This window comes from Lissotriton vulgaris, chromosome 2_2 (assembly GCF_964263255.1).
Source record: "Lissotriton vulgaris chromosome 2_2, aLisVul1.2, whole genome shotgun sequence".
Lineage (NCBI taxonomy): Eukaryota > Metazoa > Chordata > Amphibia > Caudata > Salamandridae > Lissotriton > Lissotriton vulgaris.
Genome location: NC_141688.1, coordinates 323,012,205 through 323,038,989, shown reverse-complemented (window position 1 = coordinate 323,038,989; position 26,785 = coordinate 323,012,205). Strand labels below are relative to the sequence as shown.

Below are 26,785 nucleotides of genomic sequence, written 5' to 3'. Positions count from 1 at the left end.
GCATGGGCCTGAGGGTTGGTATGCGAAGGTGCCTCTGATGGTTGTCCTGTCATCTGTGTGGAGCTTGAAGTTGAGATGTTCCGCAGCGGTGGTGGTGTTGTCGGTGGTGGTACACTGCATGGTTTCTTTGTGGATGATGGCTGCTCCTCCTCCTGGTTTGGTGGTGGGGTCCTGGTCCATGATTTTTATATCCGTTGGGAATCGCTGTGGTAATATCTGGGGCAGATGAGTTGGGGCAGATGAGGAGTTGAGCCAGATCTCAGTGAGGATGACGATGTTGAGTGTGAGGGTGGCGAAGAGGTCCCATAATTCAGTGGAATGCTTGCATAGTGAGCGTGTGTTGAAAAGAGCACATGCGAGATGGCGTTTTCTTTCAGGTGGCGACTGCAGTGTGTTTGGCTGGGGCTCATCGGTGAGCCGGTGTGAGTGCAGTGGCAGGTAAAGTGGCAGAGGTTGCAGGTAAAAGGTGTTACAGTGGAGCGTGACTCTCAGTCCTTTATGGCTCCCAGTCATTTATGACGCTCAGCCCTTTATGTCTCTCAGTACTTTATGGCTCATAGGGCCAGATGTAGGTAAAACAGATTTACAGAATCTCAATTACCGAAAATTACCGAATTTTACCGATTCGGTAATTGAGAATCGGTAAATCTGAGGGGTGGATATGTAGATATTCCAGAAGTGCTGGAATACGGAATCGGAAAAATCTGGTATTTACTGAATCGGTAAATACCGATTTTCACGAGGGTTTCGGGGGTGTCACTTTGACACCCTCTGGCACCCCCAAAACAGGCTCGGGTGCCATGTGGCAGGCATACATGCCTTAAGGGCAGGTCTGCCTGTAACATGGCATAGGTGTGCATGCACACATGTGCATGCACACCGGAATCGGTATTTTACCATCAAATTGGATTTGATGGTAAAATACCGATTCGGTAAGGCCTCTGGGACTCAGAAGAGTCCCACCTACATCTGGGTGCCTCAGAATCGGTAAATTTACCGATTTATTTATTTTACCGATTCGGTAAAATTACTGATTCGGTAATTTTACCAAATCGGTAAAAAAATGCCCCCTACATACCTGTCACCCATTTACCGATCGGTAACGGCCAAAATCGGCTGTTACCGATCGGTAAATGGCCTGAAACGGCCACTTACATCTGGCCCATAGTCCTTTATGACCATCAGTCCTTTATGACCATCAGTCCTTTATGGCTCCCAGTCATGTATGACTCTCAGTCCTTTATGACCATCAGTCCGTTATGAGCATCAGTCCTTTATGGCTCCCAGTCCTTTGGCTCCTAGTCCTTTTTGGCTCAAAGTCCTTTATGACCACCAGTCTGTGTTTGGCTCCCAATCATTTATGACACTCAGTACTTTGTGACCATCAGTCCTCTATGCCTTTCAGCCCTTTATGGCTGTCAGTCCTTTATGACAATCAGTCCTTTATGGCTCCCAGTCATTTATGACTCTTAGCTTTTTATGACCATCAGTCCTCTATGTCTCCTAGTCATTTATGTCTCTCAGCCCTTTATGGCTCTCAGTCCTTTGTGGCCATCAGTCCTTTATGGCTCCCAGTCATTTATGACTCGCAGCCCTTTATGACTCTCAGCCATTTATGGTTCTCAGTCCTTTATGACCATCAATCCTTTATGGCTCCTAGTCATTTATGACTCTCACAGCCACATGCATCAAGCTAAAAACCGGTCGCAAACGGGCAGATTCTCAGAATCTGCCCCTTTGCGACCAATATTTTTGCATTTGGGATGCATCATTCCAAATGTAAAAATCTCAATTTAAGGAATCTCTAAATTGAGATTCCTTAAATTGCGATTGCATTTAAGGAATCCCAAATTGCACAGATCAATTTCAGGGGTGAAACAGGGTGTCCTTTTGACACCCTGGCACCCTTGAAATTGCATTCTCAATTTGTGATTCTGTAATTGAGAATCCCAAATTGAGAATGTCTTCCCATTCATTCCTATGGGCCTCTACGCCTATAGGAATGAATGGGGAGGTAGTCCTCAATTGCGATTCGCAATTTGTGAGTCGCAATTAAGGAATGTTTAGAAATCGCAATTTTTTAAGCGATTACTGTATGCAAAGTCTTTTGCGAGGAATCGCAAAAGCCAACATTGATGCATGTGCCTGTTAGTCCTTTATGACCATCAGTCCATTAAGGCTCCCAGTCATTCATTACTCTCAACCCTTTATGGCTCAGTGCTTAATGGCTCTCAGTCCTTTATGACCATCAGTCCTTTATGGTTCCCAGTGATTTATGACTCTCAGTCCTTTGTGACCATCAGCCCATTATGGCTCCCAGTCCTTTATGGTTCTTAGTCCTTTATGGCTTAAAGTCCTTTATGACAATCAGTCCTTTATGACTCTCATTCCTTTATGGCTCTCAGACATTCATGACTTTCAGTCCTTTGTGACCATCAGTCCTTTATGGCTCTCAGTCCTTTATGGCCATCAGTTCATAATGACTCTTAAGTCCCTAATGACCATCAATCTTTTATGGCTCCCAGTCATTTATGACTCTCAGTCCTTTGTGACCATCAGTCCTTTATGACTCTCAGTCCTTTATGGCTCCCAGTCCTTTGGCTCTCAGTCATTTATGGCTCATAGTCCTTTATGACCATCCATCCTTTATGGCTCCTAGTCATTTATGACTCTCAGTACTTTGAGACCACCAGTCCTTTATATCACCCAGCCCTTTGTGACCATCAGTCCTCTATGGCTCTTAGCCCTTTATGGCTCCAAGTCAAATCAAATCAAATCAAAGGTAGCTTTATTCGATTTTACATTAAAATCATAAAAGCAGATAGAATGAATACATCCAGTAAAACAGTTACAGTTGATATTTAAAAATCTTTATACAGTACATAATACATGAATACAGCACACCCCTCACTCCAAGGATGCTAAGGTAAAACAACAGTCATTAAAACTCATAAGGATTACAGTTAAACCATAGTGGATCTGCATCTAATCGCAAATTTCAGGTACCTAGACACAGCAGTAATAGCCATTTCATCAGACAAAGTGAGTAGTTTAAATAATGCTGGTCTGCATTGTCTCAGGTTCCAAAATTTAAGAAGAGGTAATAGATATCTTTTCGGCCCCCACTCATAAAATCTGCAGAACAGAATGCAATGTCTGATTGATTGAGTGGAAGAATCATCACACGGACAAGTCGTTAATTGTGACGTCCAATCATTTGGGTTAGGAAAAGTTAACATCCTAAAAAAGCTTACAGTTCTCAAGCGGGCTAAAAGCATTCTGCTATAGCTTGTCTGGTCGAGTGACAAATAAAGCTGTAGCCCAGAGTTTTGCAACAAGAATTGATGATAAATGACAGAGACCTTTTTCCCCTCTAGACACCAGCGTCGATCTTCCAGGTGGGCAAGGCAAACTTCCTTCAATGCCCTTCTGGAGATCGAAGACAGTGTCGCGGGAGAATCATAAAATTCAGGGCACCCTATATTTCTAAAAAATTCCTGTACATAAAAGAGCCACTGGATCTTTTTAGACCCGTCAAGTTTAATACAATCAGCAATAATCGCCCTATTGAAAGCAGTTTCTGCTGTAGTCCAGATCTTATGCCACAACAGCATAGGGCTGATTCTTCTAATTAGGTCTGAGATAAAGGGCAAGGCTAATTCTTTGTGACAGCCATAAGTGGAGGTGGAACGGGGAACAGCGAGCAGGTAGCAAAGAAACCATTTTCCTTTGTTTAAATTTCGTGGCAATCTGCCACCCCCCATATACCAGCTCCGTACACAGCCGTCGATACACATTTAGCCCTATATATGTCAATCAGGATGCGTACTGGCCTGTCCCCTAGCTTATTTGCGAACTGCTTCAAAGCACCAATGGCCCGTGAAAAGGCTAGATTCCTAGTCGTAATCGCTGATCTCGAGGTACCCCTCTTGTTAAAAACAATCCCTAAATAGGAAAAGGTATCAGTTAAGCCTATCTTTGATTTTTCTAAATGAAGTCAAGTCAAGTCAAGTCAAGTCAGAGATGTAATATTTATCTTGTTCGAGGAGCACATGGTAAAGCTCTTTCCTATATTAATCCTAAGGCCCCTGTCTCCCATGTATGCCGAGAAGCTGGTTAAGGCCTTCTGGAGGCCAGTTTGTGTTTGGGCCATAATGACCGCGTCGTTGGCATACAGAAAAATAGGGACACGTTCGCCTTCAATTTGCGGGTAGTCCACCTCTAATTTTAATAAATGGTCTGCCACCCCATTTATGTATAAATTAAAGAGGAAAGGAGCCAGGATACATCCCTGGCAAATGCCTTCCTCAATTGGGAATTTGGGCGTGCATTCGCCCAATTTCCCGTAGCGGACTTTGGCCCCTGTTCCTCTGTATAACTCTTTAAGAAAGTTAAGAATGTTAAAATCAATACCAAGATCTGCTAAGGTAGCCCACAAAATATCATGATTCAGGTAATCGAAGGCCGAACTGAGATCTACAAAGGTCATAAATAAATGTCCCCTCTTTGCTGACGTGTATTTACCTATTACTAAGGCCAAGTTCAGGCCTTGTTCGATAGTACCAAGGCCTGACCTAAAGCCGTACTGGAATTTGGAAAGGATGGCTTTCTCCTCAGCCCATAACTGGAGACGATTTAAGAGAATTCTGCCCGCCACCTTCATCAACGAGTCGAGGAGGGATTTTGGCCTATAGCATTTGGGATCGTTTCTATCCCCCTTCTTAAATATGGGGACTACAATAGCTTCCTGCCAGGTAGTTGGAAAACCCTTGATGTTACAACTGTTTAAAACATTGGTCAGGGGGGTGCCCACAGGGCGGCGTTATCCTTATAGATGTCAATTGGAATACCGTCTGGTCCCGGGGCTTTACTTTTTGTACTATCTGCCAATGCTGATTCCACCTCTGCTAGAGAGAAGACTACGTTGAGGGGAAATAGATCCAATGCATCAGGTTCTATAGCACTCGTCTGTCCCACCCCTGAACTCATTAGTCCAGTACGAGTCTCTTGTTGATATAGCTCGGTGAAATGTTTAACCCAAAGAGTTTCATCAATAACAATCTCTACCTGGTCAGAGTTCCTTTCCACAAAGAATGGGGCATTGACTGCGTTCCAGAATGCAGTGGTATCTTTTAATGCACTCGCCTCGATTAGTGCTTCCCAGGCAGACTGCTTCAAATACTTCCTCCGTTTTTTTAGGGCGTCCTTATAGGAAGCTCTAGCTACTCTAATATCTAACTGATTTCTAGGGACTTTTTTTACAGTTTGGATCAGATGAGAGTGTGCTTTTGTGCACTCTTGGTTAAACCATCCCTCTGCTCTACTCTGCCCCGCTTTTCATTCGGTGCCAGTCAGTTTGTTGCTAATGTGGACTGAAATCTTATCAAAGGCTGCAATAACCTTAGTGGGTTTAGGGTTCTCCTCTTGACAGATCAAAAAATCATCTTTCTGATCCACTACTAGATTCTCTAAGAAATTGATTGGATTGACCTTGCTCCATTTAACTGCATATCCATTGGTTCTAGCCAAGGGGATCCCATGTGAATAAATGTTTTCCACTACATTGGGAGCTGCCGCTCTGCCCTATTTCAAAACTAGAGCTAATTGGATAGTGATCACTGAGTGCAATGTGCTCTATATTAAATGAGATTACACTGCGGTGATAATTTGTAGAGACCAGTGTGTAATCTATGATGGACCGGGACCCCCGCCCAACAAAGGTGGGTTGGAAGTCGATCAGTGGATCGCAAAGTTCATTTACAAAGCCCAAGTCCCACTCAAATAATAGATGATTAAATAAATTCCCGAGCACAGAATGTTCACAGTGTGTACAGGGATCACCCCTAAGGTTCACCATACCACATGTCTCCGTATCGCTGTGCATGCATAAGAGGCAATTAAAATCCCCCGTCAAGATGATAAAGTGTTCATTCTAGTCGAATCCCAATCCCCTGCGCACAGCATCATTTAATTCCTCTAAGGCCCTATGTAAAGGGCCTTTGGGATGTTATTGTAGAGATTAATCAAGAGAATAGGATGGTTTTCGCCTGACCTTAGGGAGAGGAGCTGGTAATATTGTGCCCCCCCATTGGATAAACATTTGGTGGTTATGTTGATTTTATTGGATATAAAGGTACATAACCCCCCAGAACACCTCCCTCTGTTATTAGGTTGTGCTGCAAGAAAATGTGTGCGATAGCCCACTATATGTGTCTCAGCCTTCTCCCAACATTCCTGCGGACAGATAACTTCAAACTTATCTACAAGTTCCAGGAAGGTTGGGTCCCTTATTTTATTTGAAAGGCCCGCTACATTCCATGATAATAACCCCATCCTGACCCTTTCAGCATGTCGTGGTGGTCCTATGTCTTGCATGGTAGGATTTGAGATTTGACCTGGGCTAGGTGAATGAGGCAAACTGACTTCATCATCCCTTATAATCCCAAGAGGAGACTTACTTCGAGTTGGGCTACTTATCCTGGGCGGCTCAGTTGAGGTTTTAGGTGGTAAACTTAACCATGACTTTTCATTTGCTATGGGGCATGGAGGGTTGGAGGGTACTACTTGGTCCATAACCTTACCCACGGGGACCGGGGCCAGTCAGTCTACCATCTCCAGGCAATCAAAAATGTTGGTAGTCTGTATGCCTCCAAGACTCTCTAAAGGCTCGCTCTCTATTATAACTAAAATTTCCGTTCCAATCCCCCCAGTCACCCCCAGTCACGTCTACCTACTCTGCACCAATTTCCCTCATAAGCATCATAATCAAAGCCAACTAGGGGGGTAGAAGAAAGAGAGACGTTTAGTCTCAATCCCTTCGTTTCCTCCATGCAAATTCCAAGAACAGATGTGGTCAACCATATAAGGGTCCTCGAAATTTATCACAATACAATCACCCTAAGTTGTTTTCCTTTCCTTCCATATCCAGGGTACCCTGCGGACCATTAAGATCCTGCTAGAGTGGTTTGGCGAGGGCGGTCTATTAATATTTAACCAATGTATGACCTTATTTTTCAATGACCAGTTCGCTTCTTCCTTATGGTCATTCAACTCAGGAAGCCCCGTCATAACTACCACATAGGGGGCTGACTCGGGCGGTAAATTAACAATGGGTCTGCCAACTCCTCCTCCCCGTGCCGAGCTTGGTAAGAAGTGGAGACAGAGCCCTATATGTTTTCGCTTCCTGGCTAGGGTGAGTAGTAGTATTCTTGGATCTAGTTCCCTTATTATTATCTATAACTGCAGGGGTCTTTGGTTTTAACTGCAACGCTGGGGTAGGTATAATTTTAATATTTGCGGGGGTCCCCCCCAGGATTTTTACTTTGTGGTTTGGGTGGTTGATTTGCTTTAGTGACCATTCTTTTAGGTACCGTTTTAGATGTTCCATTTCTAGTAAGGGCACATAATTCAGATAACTGATTCTCTACACAGGACAGTCTAACCTCTAAAGGGGAAAGATGGAATTTAAATAGCTTGTCCATTTTAGTTAAAAGTCGCCCCTCGACTTCATCAGTATCAGTATCGGCCACGAGGATGGCAGAAGCCTCAAGGCTCATTGACCTGACATCCCCATTTGTCAGATCTATTTCAGGGTGTGACTGACCCGGAGATGCTAATTGATCAGATTCCTCTCTAGTATTGTCTTGTACTTTGTGTGTTGCACCAGCGTTATCTATATTCTTCTTTTTTTTGGTTTTTTGTTTTGGTATAGCGCCCTCCCGCCACCCCCTGGACTGCCCAGTGGCATTGTTTTCAGTAGATAGGTTCAGGCTAAGGTCCGGGGTTTTTTCCAAGGCAAGGCTTAGCTGTGAATCAGTTAAAAACTGAGATACTGATAAGTCTATCTCGGTCGTTACGCCATGAATTTCAGCATGCACGAGGGCTCTATCCTTAGTCTTATCAGGGGTTTTGGCGGCTGAGATGAGACCCCCGGGACGATCTTTTTGCCAGGGCAAGATCCTCCGAAACTCTACGTTCCAACTGGGTTATCTCTTGATCGATAAACGAGTTTGCCCTTACTATAAAGCTGTCTATTGGGCCTGTGAGTTTCCCCCCCCCCGCTGCAGTTTTGCTCCGTGTGCCTCGGGTAGTCATGATAATAGATGGACCCAGGGCGTAAGCGCAGAAAGTACGTTTGTAGTACAAGGAATTTAAGCGCAGGTTATTACACAGACAAAACTTACAAATTTGAATACTTCAGTGGTTAGAGAGTGGGCCCAGTCCAGTCGCTATCAGTCACTAACGGGCACAAACGGGCTTTGCCCTGTGCTCATCCCACGCGCGTTTCGCGTAACGCGGATGTGTGCAGAGTCTTATAGGAATTGAGGAGGCGGGAAGAGAACCCAGGTGCTCTGGGTGTTACTGCGCACAGGCTGATGGCCCTCGCAGTCCCGCTCCTCTCATCAATGGAAAAGTGCTGCAGGTAATGGCCTCAAATCGCCACAGTTCTGGAGCCAATGTTAAGCAGGGCAAGATTGAAGAACAGTTTCTCCCCTCGTTAAAATCCACAGGGCAGGAGTCTCAGCAAGTACACCACGGCTGCGAACGGCTCCCAGTCATTTATGACTCTCAGTCCTTTGTGACTATCAGTCCTTTATGAATCTCAGTCCTTTATGACCATCAGTCCTCTATGGCTCTCAGCCCTTTATGACACTCAGTCCTTTAAGGCTCTAAGTCCTTAATGAGCATCAGCCCATTATCTATTATGGTCATTAGACATTCTAGGCTTCCCCATGGCGAAACAGCAGACGTCCGCCAAGAAAGAAAACACCCCCTAATTTATAAATGACTGTCAAGCCGGCGATTGTTTATAAAAGCATTGGCAGGGCCCGCCGTCATGGCAGCGTTGCATATCACGCTGTGCTACGGGCTGTGGTAGCATGGCACAGCTCCAGAGCACAGAGTCATTGTTTTTTCTTTACAAAATGAAGATTCTACAACTGGAATTTATTTTTCTAAATATGAATATAATTCTCCCCTCACCATGGGAGGCTTCTCCCAAAAGGGGTGGGAGGGCATTATAATGTTTTTCTAATACTGGCGGTAAGAAACAGTAAAAAATGACTACATCTGCCTGTCTAATTAGGGCGGGAGGAAATGTAGCCATTTCTCCAATGGCCCTTACTCCGCAGGGCTGCTGGAGACATTTGGCCACAGAGTAGTCTCCGCCGTGACCAAACTGAAGATCCACCCACATTTGATCGGGTGGATGGCCCTTCATGTTGGTGGTATGTATACTCCATCATGACAGCACTGGAGTATACATACCGACAATATTAAAATCACTGCTTCGGTCCTGTATGGCTCTCAGCCCTTAATGACTCTCAGTCCTTTATGAGCATCAGTCCTTTATGGCACCTAGTCATTTATGACTCTCAGCCCTTTGTGACCATCAGTCCTCTAAGGCTCTCAGTCCCCTATGGATCTCAGTCCTTAATGGCTCCCAGTCATTTATGACTCTAAGTCCTTTGTGACCATCAGTCCTTTATGACTCTCAGCTCTTTATGGTTCTCAGTCCTTTATGACCATCAGTTCTTTATGACTCTAAGGGCCATATGTATCAAGCAAATTTGCATTCGCAAAGGCCGAAATTAGCAGAATTTCGGCCTTTGCGAATGCAAATTTGCTTAATGGTATGTATAAAGCGAAATCTGGTACAAAACAAGGAATCGCAAAATTCGCGATTCCTTATTTTGCAATTGCATTTAAGGAATCGCAAATTTTGCGATTCCTTAAATACAATGTAGGAAGCAAAAACAATGTTCAAAATGTCCTTAAGGAATCGCAAATTACCACCAACTTCTGGTTGGTGGTAAGTTGCGAATTCCTTGAAAAATGCAAATTTTTGCATTTTTCAAAGTACTATGTGACGCACATACATGCCCTTAGGGCATGTATGTGTGCCACATATGCACCCATGCATATTTCAGGGGTGCAACAGGTGTCCTTTCACCCTTGAAATTGTTCTCAATTTGCGATTAGCAAGTTGAGAATCGCAAATTGAGAATAACTTCCCATTCATTCCTATGGGCCTCCTGGGCCATAGAAATTAATGGGAAAGTATTCCTTAATTGCGATTCGCAATTTGCTAATCGCAATTAAGGAATTTTAAGAAATCGCAAAAAAAAGCGATTTTGTACATACATACCTATTTGCAATTCTCAAATAGCGATTTCTTAAAAATCGCTATTTGAGAATCGCAAATCAGGTTGATGATACATATGGCCCTAAGTCCTTTATGACCCCCAATCATTTATGGCCCCCAGTCATTTATGACTTTCAGCTCTTTATGGCTCTCAGCCCTTTATGGCTCCCAGTCATTTATGACTCTCAGTCCTTTGTGACCATCAGTCCTTTATGACTCTAAGGGCCAGATGTAGGTAGCTAAATACCGGTCGGTAATGTCCGAAAATCTGTGAATTCCCCGTTACCGACCATTATTTAGCCCTTCCTAATGTAGGAGGCTGTAAATAAGGAGTCGGTAATTTACTGATTCCTTATTTTAAGGAATCGGTAAAATACCGATTCCTTATTTTAAGGAATCGGTAAATTACAGAATACTTAAAACCTATGTAGGTAGCACTTAAGTGAGTGCAGTTTTGCTTTAAGGATTCGTTATTTACCACCAACTACAAGTTGGTGGTAAATACCAAATACCTTTAACAAAGCAATTATTTGCTTTTTTCAAATTGCCATGTGGCAGACATACATGCCCTTATGGCATGTATGTGCGCCACATGTGCACACATGCACGATTCAGGGGTACAACAGGGTGTCACTGTGACACCCTGCCAATCTTGAATATGCTCCCGTTATTACTGATTCCGTTATACCGAATCGGTATTAGTGAATGGCTTCCCCTTCATTACTATGGGCCTTCAGGCCCATAGGAATGAATGGGAAGGTATTCCTTATTACCGAATCGGTATTACTGAATCGGTAATAAGGAATATTACAGAATCAGTAAATTTTACAGATTTTTTATCTACATCATATTTACCGATTCCTAAATACCGAATCGGTAAAATTTGGTATTTAAGAATTGGTAAATTGAGATTACCTACATCGGGCCCCAAGTCCTTTATGACCATCAATCTTTTATTGCTCCCAGTCATTTATGACTTTCAGCCCTTTATGGCTCTCAGCTCTTTATGAGTCTCTGTCCTTTGTGACCATCATTCCTTTATGACCATCAGTCCTCTATGACACTTAGTCCTTTAAGAGCATCAGCCCATTATCTATTATGGTCAGTAGCCATTCTCCGTCCTCCCCATGGCGAAACAGCAGACGTCCGCCAAGAAAGAAAACACCCCCTAATTTATAAATGACTGTCAAGCCGGCGATTGTTTATAAAAGCATTGGCAGGGCCCGCCGTCATGGCAGCGTTGCATATCACGCTGTGCTACGGGCTGTGGTAGCATGGCACAGCTCCAGAGCACAGAGTCATTGTTTTTTCTTTACAAAATGAAGATTCTACAACTGGATTTTTTTTTCTAAATATAAATATAATTCTCCCCTCACCATGGGAGGCTTCTCCCAAAAGGGGTGGGGGGGGGGGCATTATAATGTTTTACTATTCCTGGTGGTAAGAAACAGTAAAAAACGTCTATGTTTGCCCGTCTAAGTAGGGCGGGAGGACATGTAGCCATTTCTCCAATGGCCCTTACTCCCCAGGTCTGCTCGAGACATTTGGCCACAGCGGAGACAGAGTAGCCTCCATGTGGCCAAACTGAAGGTCCACCCGCATTTGATCGGGTGGATGGCCCTTCATGTTGGTGGTATGTATACTCCATTGTGACCGCACTGGAGTATACATGCCGACAATATTAAAATCACTGCTTCGGTCCTTTATGGCTCTCAGCCCTTTATGACTATCAGTCCTTTCTGGCTCACAGTCCTTTATGGCTGTCAGCCCTTTATGACCATCAGTCCTTTATGGCTCCCAGTCATTTATGACTCTCAGTCCTTTGTGACCATCAGTCCTTTATGGCTCTAAGCCCTTTATGACCATCAGTTCTTTAAGACCATCAGTCCTCTATGGCGCCCAGTCATTTATGACTCTCAGCCCTTTATGGCTCCCAGTCATTTATGACTCTTAGTCCTTTGTGACCATCAGTCCTTTATGGCTCCCAGTCATTTATGGCTCCCAGTCATTTATGACTCTCAGTCCTTTGTGACCATCAGTCGTTTATGGCTCTAAGTCCTTTATGACTCTTAGTCCTTTGAGACCATCAGTCCTTTATGACTCTCAGTCCTTTGTGACCATCAGTCCTTTATGACTCTCAGTCCTTTATGCCTTGTAATGCAGTCTTTTACCCCACCCTGCTCTGTAATGCTATCTTTTACCACATTCTGCCATGTAATACTGTATTTTACTTCACCCTGCCCTGTAATGCTGTCTTTTCCTAACCTTTCCTTCTCCTGCTCTGTTTGCAGGATACCTGGCTTCCCTCTGGTCTACCCCTGCCGGTGCCCTCCTCCCCCGACCACCGAACAGCTCTTGCCCCTGGCTTCCATCTGGTCTGCACCTGTCGGTGCCACCCTCCCCCTACCACCATACCACTCTTGCACCCGCCAGGCATGCCTCTAGCTTCCCTCTGGTCTGCCCTTGTCGGTGCCCCACTTCCCCCGCCCGCCGTACCGCTTTTGCCCCGTTGGCGGGCTGCCGACACTCACCCACTATCTGCATGGTGATGGAGGCCTGGTCGTCCATGTTCTCGATCTGTAGCGCCACGGAGTACTGGCCCGAGTTGTGGCGCTCTACCTTGCGGATGAAAAGGATGGTGTCCGAGTCGCTGTTCCTGATCCCCACCTGCTTGGGGTCGATGGGCGCCCCGTCCTTCGTCCAGGTCACTATGGGTCTCGGCTTGCCCTGTAAGACAAAGACAGGATGTGTCTCTTGCACACAGATAGACAACGATTGTGCATCACAAACAGAGTCATCCATTTTCCAGAAAGTTGTGTCTATTTAGCACTCGTGCACTCACTTCCTCGTGTCTTGGCGCTTTGGAGGGGACCTTGTCTGTCCTTTTGTGTCTGTACACAGAACAGGGATTTGTGGGGGTCGGTGGGGCCTTTGGACATGCCTTGGTGGAATGAGAGTGTTGAGCCCTAGGTTTGGGGTCTCCCCACAGATGGGGCAGGTGAATGAGGTCGTGCAGACCCCCCTGGGAGTGACATGTCTTTGGGTGTCTCTGCTCCCTCTCCTCGGGGGTCGCTTTCCCTTACACCCCAGGGGCTGGTATTCCCACCCTGGAGAGGGGGGGGGGCTGGTGAAAGTGACCCCCTGACCTCAGCCCGGAGCTGTGACCAATCTTCACTCCAGCACCAGGTTGGATCCTGCTCAGCTGAGGTACCCGGACCCTCCCCAAGACCTCAGGGTTCTCCCACTGGTCCTGTCAGGGTCCCAGTTCCCAGGATTCCCTGCACCCCTCTCTCCCCCTGTTTCCAAGGCCAGAGTCTCGCACTGTGGGGGTACGGGGAGGGTAGACTGGTGCATCCGAGCTCAGAGACAGGGTAAGCTTTAGAATCAGCGCTGCGTGCCTGCCTGAAAGGAGTGAATATTTTATTTATTTGAAAAGTTCTATAAAACGCAAACATGACCCAACAGGGTGTCAGAGCACTGTACATCGTCGCTCGCTTGTTAGGCTAGAGCGGGAAGATGTAGTCGAAATCAACACAACAACAGTAAAAGGCGATTACAGACAAAGGGAGCTGGACATCATTGTGATGTGCACAAGGTAGCGCCACGAAGGACAAACAGCATATGAGATGCGAGCAGCATTTCAAAATGGAAATGATTTAACAAGCTACTGACACACAATTCGATTCATGATCGAGCCTAAAGTTACTGACCCGGTCGGTACCAGGGAATGTACGACGACGTCTGCTGGTTGAACTTTAGCAGGTAGAAAAACCCTAGAAAACTCTACAAAAACAATACACGCATAAAATGGATAAAACATCTGCATAGTGAGCAGTGAGCGGATAGCAACGCGGTAGTGGAGGACAAGGAATGGTCATTTCAAAGGTTTAAGAAGTTACAGAACCCTTGTCACAGGTGGCTGTTCCTGAGCAGGCCTCGACTTCTTCTTTGAAGGAGGAGGACCAGGAGATTGTTCTGATTTCTGGCAGGAGACGTTCAATGTTCTCGGTGGAAGACGGGAGAAAGCGTGGTTGTAAATTCTTTTCTTTTTAAACTTTAGGGGTTTCAACAGTAAAGTGTTTGTGCTTCTTAAAACCCGATTCCCACCCATTAGTTCTAGTTTGTCTTCTAGTAAGAGGGCGTGTTTTGGTGTAGAACGTTGTGGATTAGGCAAGCTATCTTACACTTGATCCTAGCGTTAATGGACAACCAATTCAGTTGGCATAGATCAGGTGTGATGTGTTCATGCTTTCTTGAGCCGGTGATGAGTCTGGCAGCAGATTTCAGAGTGGCTTTTAAAAGTGCCATGTTGGATTTGGGGAGACCAGCCAAGGTCGGGATTCCGTATTCTAATATCTGGAGATCACCAGGGGCTGGACGTCTTGTTGCGGGTCAGAGTGTGGCAGGAACTTTTTGATTTTCCTTACAGTGCAGCGTTGGTAATTGGCTCCTCTTGTTGTAGCACTGATGTGATTCTGCACATTTAGGCATTTGTCCAGGATTAGGCCTAGAGATCTCGTAGAGTTACCTACATGGGGGTGCCGTTAAGGGCCAGCCCTGAATGGGCACTGTGTGATTGTGAGAGGCGAGCAAGAGGAATTCTGTTTTGATTGAATTTAGTAGAAGGTGATTGAGCGATAACCTTTGTTTGGTTTTCAAGAGAGCAAGGTTGAGAGTAGTAATGTCTTCCGGAGAAGACATTTCCATATACAGTTGGGTATCATCCGCATACATATGGTAATGAATGTTAAATCTTTGCAGAATTTTGGTGAGGGGCTCCAAATCTAGGTTGAAGAGAGTGGTAGATAGAGCGGATCCTTGTGGGAGTCCAATTGAGTCAGAAGGACTGTTGGAGAGGTCATTGTTTACTTTGAATCTTTGAATCAACATTGAAGGAACGAGATAAAACAATTTAGCACTGTACCTGATAACCCCATCCTTGTTTCAAGGAATTCAATCAGCTTGTCGTGTTTGACCGTATCAATCGCGGAGGAGAGATTCAATAGTATAAGAAGGCACGGTTCATTCTGGTTGAGAAATCTAAGTGCATTGTCTACAATGTGAGTCAAGGCGGTTTCTGTACTGTGCCCTGACCTGAAGCCAGACTGGAAATTGTCGAGGAGTTGAAAATGATTAATGTGGTTACAGAGTTGAGTATGAACATATTTCTCGAGAAGTTTGGATAGAGTTGTGATAGTAGAAATAGGTCTATAGTTGTTAGGTTCAATGGCACGCTCTGTCTTTCCCTGTCCTACCCTTGACCATGTATCAACAGCACGTGCTGTCTGTCCCTGTCCTATCCCCGACCCTGCATCACTGGCACTCGCTGTCTTTCCCTGTCCTACCATTGACCATGTATCAATGACATGTGCGGTCTTTCCCTGTCCTATCCCTGACCGTGTATCAGTGGCACACGCTGTCTTTCTCTGTCCTACCCTCGACCATGTAACAATGACATGTGCAGTCTTTCGCCGCCCTATCCCTGACTGCGTATCAATGGTATACGCGCTGTCTTTCCCTGCCTAACCCAGACAGCGCATCAGTGGCAGTGCTGTCTTTCTGTGTCCTATCTCTGACCACGTATCAGTGGCATGTGCTTTCTTTCATTGCCCTATCCCATACTTTGTATCAAGAGCACATGCTGTTATTCCCTGCTTGCCCTATCCCTGAATCAGTGGCACGTGCTGTCTTTCACTGGTCTATCCCTGACCGCGTGTCAATGGCACGTGCTGTCTTTCCCTGCCCTATCCCAATCGCGTATCAGCAGCACGTGCTGTCTTTCACTGCCCTAACCCTGACCGCGTATCAACGGCACATGCTGTCTTTCCCTGCCCTATCCCTGACCGCGAATCATGGCACGTGCTATCTTTCACTGCCCTATCCCTGACCATGTATCAACGGCACATGCTGTCTTTCACTGCCCTATCCATGGCTGTGTATCAACGACACGTGCTGTCTTTCACTGCCCTATCCCTGGCTGTGTATCAACAGCACGTGCTGTCTTTAACTGGTCTAGCCCTGACCGCGTATTAACAACACGTGCTGTCCTTGTCCGTCCTATCCCTGACTACGTATCAACAGCTCGTGCTGTCTTTCCCTGCCCTATCCCTGACCGCATATCAACGGCACGTGCTGTCTTTCCCTGTCCTTTCCCTGACCACCTATCAACAGCATGTGCTGTCCTTCCCTGCTCTACCCCTAACCACGTATCAATGGCACGAGCTGTCTTTTCCTGTCCTATCCCTGACTGCATATCAGTGGCACACGCTGTCCTTCTCTGTCCTATCCCTGACTGCGTATTAGTGGCACGTGCTGTCTTTCCCTGCCTTATCACTGACCGCGTATCAATAGCACATGCTGTCTTTCCCTATCCTATCCCTGACCGCATATCAACGGCATGTGCTGTCTTTCCCTGTCCTATCCCTGACCATGAATCAATGGCACATGCTGTCTTTCCCTGTCCTATCCCTGACCGCGTATCAACAGCACATGCTGTCTTTCCCTGCCCTATCCCTGACCGCGTATCAATAGCACGTGCTGTCTTTCTGTGTCCTTTCCCTGACCACCTATCAACAGAATGTGCTGTCCTTCCCTGCTCTACCCCTAACCGCGTATCAACGGCACAAGCTGTCTTTTCCTGTCCTATCCCTAACTGTGTATCAGTGGCACGTTCTGACTTTCCCTGTCCTACCCTTGAACATGCATCAATGGCACATGCTGTCCTTCCCTGCTTTATCCCTGACCGTGTATCAACGGCTCGTGCTGTCTTTCCCCGACCTATCCCTGACCAGGTGTCAATGGCACATGCGGTCTTTCCCTGCCCTATCCCTGACCGTGAATCAATGGCAGATGCTGTTTTTCCCTGCCCTATCCCTGACCACGTATCAATAGCACATGCTGTTTTTCCCTGTCCTTTCCCTGACAACCTATCAATGCCATGTGATGTCTTTCACTGCCCTATCCCTGACCGCATATCAACGGCACGTGCTGTCCATCCCTGCCCTATCCCTAACTGTGAATCAACGGCACATGCTGTCCTTCCCTGCCCTATCCCTGACAGCGTATCAATGGCACTTGCTGTCCTTCCCCGCCCTATCACTAACCGTGAATCAACGGCACGTGCTGTCCTTCCCCACCCTATCCCTGACAGGGTGTCAATGGCAGATGCTGTTTTTCCCTGTCCTTTCCCTGACAACGTATCAATGCCATGTGATGTCTTTCACTGCCCTATCCCTGACCGCATATCAACGGCACATGCTGTCCTTCCCTGCCCTATCCCTGACAGCGTATCAATGGCACGTGCTGTCCTTCCCCGCCCTATCACTAACCGTGAATCAACGGCACGTGCTGTCCTTCCCGCCCTATCACTAACCGTGAATCAACGGCACGTGCTGTCCTTCCCCACCCTATCCCTGACTGTGTATCAATGGCATGTGCTGTGTTTCCCTGTCCTATCCCTAACCGCCTGTCAACGGAATATGCAATGTTACATTGCATGCAATACATCGTCGGATACGTGGGCATGTGATCTCGCTAGCTTTTTTACTAATAAGATCAAGGCGATTCAGGCCTCCTTCGCGGTGAGACCAGAGGAGGGAAGCGGCGCCCCTGGGGCGGGTTGCGGACCATCGTGCACGCCTGTGGCGGTGTTGTCGGACTTTCCAACTGTTTCCAGCAACGCGTCCAGGCTGCTGCTGGCCAATCTTAAATCTGGCTCGCCACTTGACCCTTGCCCTGCCAAATTCTTGGCCGGGATGGCGACGGTGGTGAACCCGCTGGTCAACCCATCCTCAATACCTCCCTGAGGGAGGGGAGGGTCCCTAGCTCTTGGAAAAGAGCGATGGTGATCCCCCTCCTAAAAAAAGCCGAGTCTTGACGCTGAGACTCTGGCCAATTATAGGCCCATCTCACTTCTCCCGGCTCTAGCTAAGATCACCGAAAAACATGTTCATGGAGTCCTGTCGAGCTTTTTGGAAGCTAACAATCTGCTCCATCCATCCCAATCCGGATTCCGGCCCAACTTTAGCACGGAAACGGCTCTGCTGGAGGTCACTGAGATCATCAGGGAGACCTTGAATGTTGGTGGTAGGGCCATGTTGGTCATGTTAGACCTGTCGGCGGCTTTCGACACCGTCCCCCACGAGGCGCTTCTAGCTAGGCTTTATGACATCGGCCTCAGGGGGACGGTGCTCAAATGGTTCACATCTTTCCTCGAGGGCCGTCGCCAGACGGTCTGGGTTTCCCAGAGCTCTGCCGAGATGCCGCCATTGGGAGTTGGGGTTCCACAGGGCTCTGTGTTGAGCCCCACGCTGTTTAACATCTTTATGTCCCCTTTGACGGCCGCGGTGGAGGCACATGGGGCCAGATCGTCTCCTACGCCAACGATACGCAACTCCTCTTCACCTGTGGTAAAGACCAGGAGTTCGATGGAGAGAGTATTCGAGGCTGTCTGGGAATGGTCTTCGACTGGTTCCAGTGGAACGGTTTGAAGGCCAATTCGAGCAAGTCTGAGGTCTTATTCTTTGGCTGTGCCACCGATCCTGAGTGGCGGGAATGGTGGCCGTCTAATATGTGTCCTCCCGCACAGTCATCTTTGGCTGCTAAAAACTTGGGAGTCAAGCTGGACAATCAGCTGACGCTGAGAACGCATTTTCTCGGGCTGACCGCCACCTGTTATGGAATTCTGAAAATGCTCCGCAAATTTCTACCCTTGTTGTCTGTGGAGCACAGGCGGATTACTGTGCAGGCCCTTATTGGATCAAGGCTAGATTACGCCAATGCCCTTTTTCTTGGCCTTCCTGACTATCTGGTCCAATGCCTGCAGGTGGCGCAGAATTCTGCCGCCCGGGCAATTTTCGGCCTGCGCAGACGAGCTCGAGCCTCTGGTTTACTACAGATGCTCCATTGGCTGCCTGTCCGAAAGCGGATCGTGTTCAAGTCCCTGACACTGATGCACAAGGCACTGTTTGGCTCAGGTGCTGGATATCTGCGGCGGAGACTGGCCTTGTATCGTCCAGCCCGTTCTTTGCGGTCTGAATCTCTTTTCCTTGCGGTGGTTCCGCGTGTGAGGAAGGCCCGCGCTGGTGGGCGCTCTTTCAGCTGCAAAGCCCACCAGTTGTGGAATACGCTTCCATTGACACTGCGCAGCACCGCCAACCTGCTACAGTTCAGGAAGAGCCTCAAGACCTGGCTTTTTAACCTTTAGGCTTCTTTTCTCTGCTTTCTTCTTTGTGATCTGCTTTTGTTTTTTACTGTGTTGTGTTATTTTTATTCTGAGCTGCATGTGGAAAGCGCCGGGACACTCTTTTTGAGTAGCCGTGCGCTATATAAATGCATTGTAACATAACATAACATAACATAACATAACATAACATAACATCAAATGCCATTACAACGTGGTTGTTGTAACGACCGCATTGTTACATTGCATAACTTTACAAAGCAAGCGGTTAGAACGACTTGCTGTAGGGGGCACTGGATGTTGGAACAGTATAATTTACTATTCCAACTCCAGTCCGTGCAACAGTAGGGAAGGCGTTGGATTTTAAACCCAACACCTTTTGCCCCCTACAGTAAGTCATTGTAACGACATGCGTTTTAATGGTTTGTGAGGTAACAACGCAGTTGTTGTAAAGACCGCGTTGTAATGGCATGCGATGTATCGCACGCGATGTAACAGAAGTCTCTCATATCAACAGCACGTGCTGTCTTTCCCTGTCCTTTCCCAGACTGTGTATCAACCACACGTGCTGTCTTTCCCTGCCCTATCCCAGACCGCATATCAACGGCGCTGCTCGTTTGTAGCTGTTACATTCTATGTCTGGTGAAAACTCCTGCTGTCTGAAAGTGTTTTATCCTAGGTTTCACAGGAACCAGCCCCACTGTGTGCACTCGTGTTTCACTTGGGTTGAAAGCATCACATGTGAACTGACACCATTTACAGGCACTGACCTTGTCAAAGAGTGTGGTGTCCAGACCTGTTCCCTGCCCTGAGCAGAGGTCATGATGCTCCTATGTAAGCACTGCACCCTGGTCACCACACTCCACCCTGGGCACCTCGGAGGAGGACTGTGGAGCAGGCCGGTCATGGGCTGCCAACCCATCGTGCCGGGTCCTAGGTTGGATAGACTGTCCTGCAGCACACCTGGCTCCATTTCTGTTTGGCGCTGTTGGAGCTGCCCAAACAGTGGCATTTGCAGCAGTGATGTATCTGGTTGTGTTAGACTGGCAGAGTGCTTAGCTGCCAGGTTACCCCATGCCATGTTGACATCTGAAACTATAAGGGTGACGTCTTTAGAACCCCCTTCAGAGTGCGATTTGTGCTACAAGCCGGTTGAAGGTGCTACACGTGCACCTGGCAGCATGGCAGCTCTAAATAAGGATCTTTGCCAATGCTTCTTTCTATATCCACACTTTAAAAAAGAGTTTATGTAGTGTACAGATGATCCCCAGTGAAGATTGGATTCTGTCCATCCTCCGACTAACGCTGGACGTGCTACAGCTGCCGAGACTAATTCAGGAATGGGCTGGCACGCTCTGCCCTGCTGCAGGAATGCCATCAGGGACTGATTCAGGAATGAGCTGGCACGCTCTGCCCTGCTGCAGGAATGCCATCAGTGACCACTGCTGGAGGACAGAAGATCTAATTTCTATCACTGTGCACAGTTGGCAGAGGCAAAAATAGTTATGTCCTTTAGGAAACCCTGAACACAGGCAGAGATTAAAACTTTAGTTTGGGGGAATGAAAGCTCCTTGCCAAGATGGAGGGCATTCCACAGGAAGGATAATGCTACTTACCCAGCATGCATCTGTTATTGGCATGTAGAGCTGTAGAATCTCATGCTATGCCTAGATCGCCATTTAGTGTTGGGTCCGGATGTTTGCACTTTGTTTTTCTTCTAAGAAGTCTTCCTAGTCACGAGGTAGGAGACTCCTCCTTTAGGTGGTAGTCTGTATGGTCATCAACTCCATCTTCAGATATTCCTGAACACGTTTCGGGTTTTTGTCTCTCTATGAGCAGCTCACCTTCTGCAGGACACACTGTTTGTCTCACTGGTCACCACTTCTGTGCATCTGAACTGCCTTCTTTATCAGAGACACATGTTGCTGCCTCTTTCAGTCTTTACAGCCTGAACTTCTGACACTTCGACACTGTCTGCTGAAGGCTATCACTAGAAATTGTGTTACTGGTTGCGGTGTGAGCAACCACATCCCAGTCAGGGTAATGCACAAGCAAACCCCAAATAAACCTGTGCTCAACCTCTTGGTAGCTTGGCAGAGAGCATTTAGGCAATGGGTAAAGTATTTGTGGCACACTTTAAACGGTAAAACAGTGAAAACACCACACAAAAGGATCCTACGCCAAGTTAAAAAATTGAGTTTAATTTAATAAATTAAACAAGACCAAAACAACAAAAACCCAATATGCAGAACTGACCATATTGAATTTTAACGCTTTTAGAGAAAATCACACCAAAAGGTATAAAGCACCAACTGTGAATATCTGGTGGCACGGGACTGGGACAAAGTAACAAGTTTAGACCAACCCCAATGAGGGTGGGCGGCTACAGGGACCCCGTTAGGCCAGCTGAGCAAAACTACCTTAAATTATGGGTTGCAGAGTATTGTGTGGGCTTACTTCAAAGATGAGAGCGCAACTGAACTGATGAGTTGGTTCCGAGATGTGACGAGGGTGCAGTGTGAGGGCCTGCATCGACACTGAGGATCCCGTCAATGGGGCTTGCGATGCTAAGTCCAGCGTCAAGGATGTGGTGTGCAGTCGGGCGATGTGTCAGTTCCACAGGGCTGCAATACGGAGTCAGGCATCGTCGACAAGGCTGCAATCGATGAGGACTGTGAGTCCCTGCACCAAGGATTCATCGCGCAGTGGTGTTTCCAAAGGCAGTGCGGGTCTTTGCAGTGGGCCCAATCCATGCAACAGCAGAGATAAGTAGGTTATGGTTGGGGTTGCACCGTGCAGCAGAGGGGATGCGCCGATTCCGCTGGATCCACAAGGGCTGGTAAAGCACCATAAGCCCATTTCCAAGGGTCCAGGACTGGGGTGGCACCACTTGGCAGGGAAGACTCCCGGATGGCAGAGTCCAGGACAGATGCAAGGTTGTTGGAAGCTTGTTATGTCCTTGAGACTTCAGATCAGGAGTTCAGCCAACTAGCCATTGGAGTCACTCTTGGTTCTTGGATCAAAAGTTGCAGGTACAGTCATCCTCACCCAGGCAAGGTGGCAGCAGTTCAGCACAGCAGAGCAGATGTCCAGCGGAGTGGCAGTCCTTCTTTGTAGCAGAGTATCCACTGGTCCAGAAGTTTACTGAAGTGATGGTGTCTGAGGTCCTTCTTTTATACACAGTTGTGCCTTTAAAGTGGGGACCAGCTTCTAAAAGTATGCCTTTAAAGTGCACAGATGCCCTGCCTTACTGATCCCGGCTCCTGACTCACTACAGGGGTTTCCATCCCTTTGTGTAGAGACAAGACACAGCCTATTCAAGTGTAAGTGAGGCTGGGCACAATTTCTCCCTCCCATCCTATCAAGATAGCCCATCAAGTCACACCTAAACCCCCATTGTGTGTGGCAGTCCAGGGGGACTACAGAAAGCCCAAACTGTCACTCACTCTAGACATGAGATAAGAGACAGGCAGCATGCACCAAATGGTTATGTCAAGAAAATGCCAGTTTTCCTAAAGTGGCATTTTCAGAATTTCAATTTAAAATCCGACTTCACCATAAGTAAGGATTTTAAATTGTGATTCCAGACATTCCAAACATGATCTGGTCCTCTCTTCCTATTTGGAAATTACACTTATAAAATGTAATAAGGTAACTCCAACATTATCCTATGGGAGAGAGAGGCCTTGTAGCAGTGAAAAACGAATTTAAGCGTTTTTCAATACCAGGACATGTAAAACCTAAAGGCACATGCCCAACTTTTTAAATATATTACATCATGCCCTCTAGGCTGTCCAGGGCCTACCCTGTGGGGTGACTTATATGTATTAAAAAGGACGGTTTGGGCCTGAAAAAAGTTTATTTTCCCATTTTCAGCCAGCACCAGCCCTAAGGAAATTTTTGCTGTTGTTCAGAGCTTCATGTCCGCAATGGCTCAAGCAAGTGTGCCGCTTTCTTCACCTTTTTGGTGTAGCACCCTTTCCTGCTGTTTTAGAGAAAAGATTTGGGCTATCCAAACAGCATTTACTCCTTGCAATAGCACTATGGAGAGACCTTTGGAATCTCACTCTGCTGGTTCAGTCTCCACCTGGTCCGCATTCAGCACAGTGGACCCATTGGAGTGTCATAAAATTCTGAAGGGTCTGAAGTCAGGTTCACCTTCGGACCCCTGTCCAGCAAGGACACTGGCAGCAGTTGCTGAGGTTACCACCATGGAGGTTAATACCATTATCAATCTGTATCTTCAGAAAGGGGTGGTCCCTCGGTCGTGGAAGGAGGCTAAGATCCTTCCTCTTCTAAAAAAGCTGTGGCTGGACCCCCTCTGCCAAGGGAACTACCGACCTATATCCCTCCTTCCTACTGTGGTGAAGGTGTGTGAGAAGGTGGTCAATAAGCAGTTGACGGCCTTTGTGGAAAGAGAGATGCTCCTGCACCCTGCTCAATCAGGGCTCAGGGCATCTCACAGCACAGAAACCGTGCTGGTGGAGGAGGCTGAAGCCATCTGTGAGTGCTTGGATGCCGGCGGAGGAGCAGCATTAATTCTGCTTGACCTCTCGGCGGCGTTCGGCACGGTCCCACACGTACTCCTTCACTCACATCTGGCTAAGATCGGTCTGTCAGGCGTCGTGTGGAATTGGTTTCGGTCATTTCTGGATGGGCGGGCTGAGCAGATCTGGATCCCACCAGCCTCCTCCTCCCCTCAACCCGTAACAACCGGGGTTCCACAGGGTTCCTCCCTTAGCCCCCTTCTGTTTAAAATATATGTGACCTCGCTGATCTATCTGGCGGAGGAGTTGGGGGCTAAGGTGATGGCATATGCAGATGAAACCCAGCTGCTTTTTACCTGGTATAAAGAGGTGGACATGTTATTACTGATTCAACATTGCCTGTCCTCCATTTTTAAATGGCTGGCTGAGGCGCATCTCAAATGTTATGAATTAAAATTGGAGGTTCTGCTCTTTGGCAAATTCCCCCTTAATTTTAGAGAGCAGCTCTGGCCCCCTGAGTTTCCCTCCCCCACCACATCAGGGAATGCTACAAAAAACTGGGGGGTTTGGTGTGACGAACGTCTTTCCTTCTCGACACACATTAACAAGCTGGCTGGATGCTGTTTTGGCCTGCTTAAAACCCTCAGAAGATTTTTACCCCTACTCCCTCTAGGAGCAAGGAAAACTGTCAACTGTGCGCTTATCTTGTCAAGGTTGGACTATGCGAATGCCCTCTATTTGGTGTGCCTGGGTACCTGCTGAAAAAACTGCAGGTGGTTCAGAATACAGCAGCTCGACTTTTGTTGGGTATCCCGGCTAGAATCAGTGTCCGGCACCAGCTACGCTCCCTTCATTGGCTCCCCATGTTGGAGCGAGTTAAATTTAAATCCTTGATTTTGGTCCACCGCGCCCTGCATGATTGTGGTCCTCTCTATTTACAGAGGTGTTTTTCCTTTAATGTTCCTGCGCGTCCTTTGAGGTCCTCGTCCCTTTGCTATGCTCTGATCCCTCGCTTTAAGCTTCAGAGAATAGGGGTCATTTCTTTTACGGTGAAGGCGGCGGCTGCTTGGAACGCCCTTCCTCTTGCTTCACCCACTATCCAGGACCCTGCTGTGTTCAAGAGGAAACTGAAAACTCATCTATTCTCCTTCTGGGACTCCATTTTCTCCCCTGCTAGGTTCCGCACCGAGATACTCATGAGTAGCTGTGCACGCCACAAATTTATGTAACATAACATAACATGTTGAAATGGCAGTTTAAATTGCACTCACTGGCTCCTCAGTGGCAGAACAGAGACATGTTTAAAGGGCTGCTTAAGTGGGTGGTACAAGCAGTGGTGAAGACCCAATAGTAGCATGTAAAAATTAACAGGCCCTGGGCCAATGTACTGGCACTTTACTGAGGACTTACACGTACATCAGATATGCCAATTGGGTATAAGCCAGTGTGACCAGGCTTCCGGGAAATAGCACAAGCACGTTATACAGGTTAGCAGCGGTAAAGTGGGCAGAGTCCTAAGGCCATCAAAGTCTAAGTCAGCAAAAACAGGAGGTCTGAAGGCAAAAAGTTAGGGTGAAACCATGCCAGGTCTAACAGTTATCCTTTGAACACGGTGTCACTTTAGACAGTTTGTTCCACTTATGTATTTCATGCATATAATTGACGCATGACTAATGCTGAACATTCTGCACGCTACTATAACAATTTGTTATCCATGGATTTACACAATTGTCCCAAATCACAGGAAGAGCCTCCCACTCTATGGTGTGGAGCCTGATTACAGCCCCTCCACAAATGAAGACACCAAGAATGCAGGACCCCGGGGCAGTGCTAACTGACTGGTTCCAATTATAGAGCACCACTATTTCTGGGCCGGGTTGTGAAGGGGTTGGGTGGATCAGGGGTTCCCAAGAGGAAGGAATGGGCTGCCAAACAGCTTGGGTATGAATAGGGGTTGGTGCAAATCAGTTTGGATAATAAAAAGGGCAAGATTGTAAATGGGTTTGGTTATGAATCAGTCTTGTTGTGAAGGGGTTTTGTCATAAATGGGTCTGTTTGTGAAGGGGTTTGAGTGTTAAGTGGTTTGGTTGGAAATGGGTTTAGTTGTGAAGGAGTTGGATCATGAAGCAGACAGGTTGTGATGGGGTTTGGTTCTGAAGGGGTTTGATTGTGAAAGGGGTTGTTTGTGAAGAGATCAATCTTGGAGCAGATAGGTTGTGAAGGAGCTTGGTTGTGAACAGGTTTTACTGTTAAGCATATAGGCCATTAGGGAGTTTGGTTGGAAAGGGTTGGAACATGGAGCACAGAGGGTGTGAAGTGGTTTGGTTGTAAGTGGTTTGGGTGTGGAGTGGTTTGGTTGTGAAGTTGTTTGGTTGTGAAGGGTTTGGTTGTGAATTGGTTTGGTCATGAAGTAGTTTGGTCGTGAAGTAGTTTGGTCGTGAAGTAGTTTGGTTGTGAAGGGGTTTGGTTGTGAAGGGGTTTGATTGTTAAGTGGTTTGGTCGTGAAGTGGTTTGGTCGTGAAGGGGTATAGTCGTGAAGTGGTTTGGTTGGGAAGTGGCTTGGTCATGAAGTGGTTTGGTCATGAAGTGGTTTGGTCATTAAGTGGTTTGGTCGTGAAGTAGTTTGGTTGTGAAGGGGTTTGGTTGTGAAGTGGTTTGGTCGTGAAGTGGTTTGGTCGTGAAGTGGTTTGATTGTGAAGTGGTTTGGTTGTGAAGTGGTTTGGTCACGAAGTGGTTTGGTTGTGAATTGGTTTGGTCATGAAGTAGTTTGGTCGTGAAGTAGTTTGGCTGTGAAGGGGTTTGGTTGTGAAGGGGTTTGATCGTTAAGTGGTTTGGTCGTGAAGTGGTTTGGTCATGAAGTGGTTTGGCCGTGAAGTGGTTTGGCCGTGAAGTGGTTTGGTCGTGAAGTGGTTTGGTCGTGAAGTAGTTTGGTCGAGAAGTAGTTTGATCGTGAAGTAGTTTGGTCGTGAAGTA

The 26,785-nt window shown here is 47.0% G+C and overlaps 1 protein-coding gene across 1 annotated transcript in view; it reads right to left on the bottom strand.

Annotated features, from left to right (window-relative positions):
• Positions 1-26,785, bottom strand: part of MYBPC3 (myosin binding protein C3) — a 412,405-nt gene that overhangs the window by 39,803 nt on the left and 345,817 nt on the right. The window contains exon 29 of the mRNA XM_086959710.1: positions 12,676-12,871. Coding sequence (XP_086815836.1) covers positions 12,676-12,871 — 196 coding nt within the window. The remainder of the gene's footprint in view (positions 1-12,675; positions 12,872-26,785) is intronic.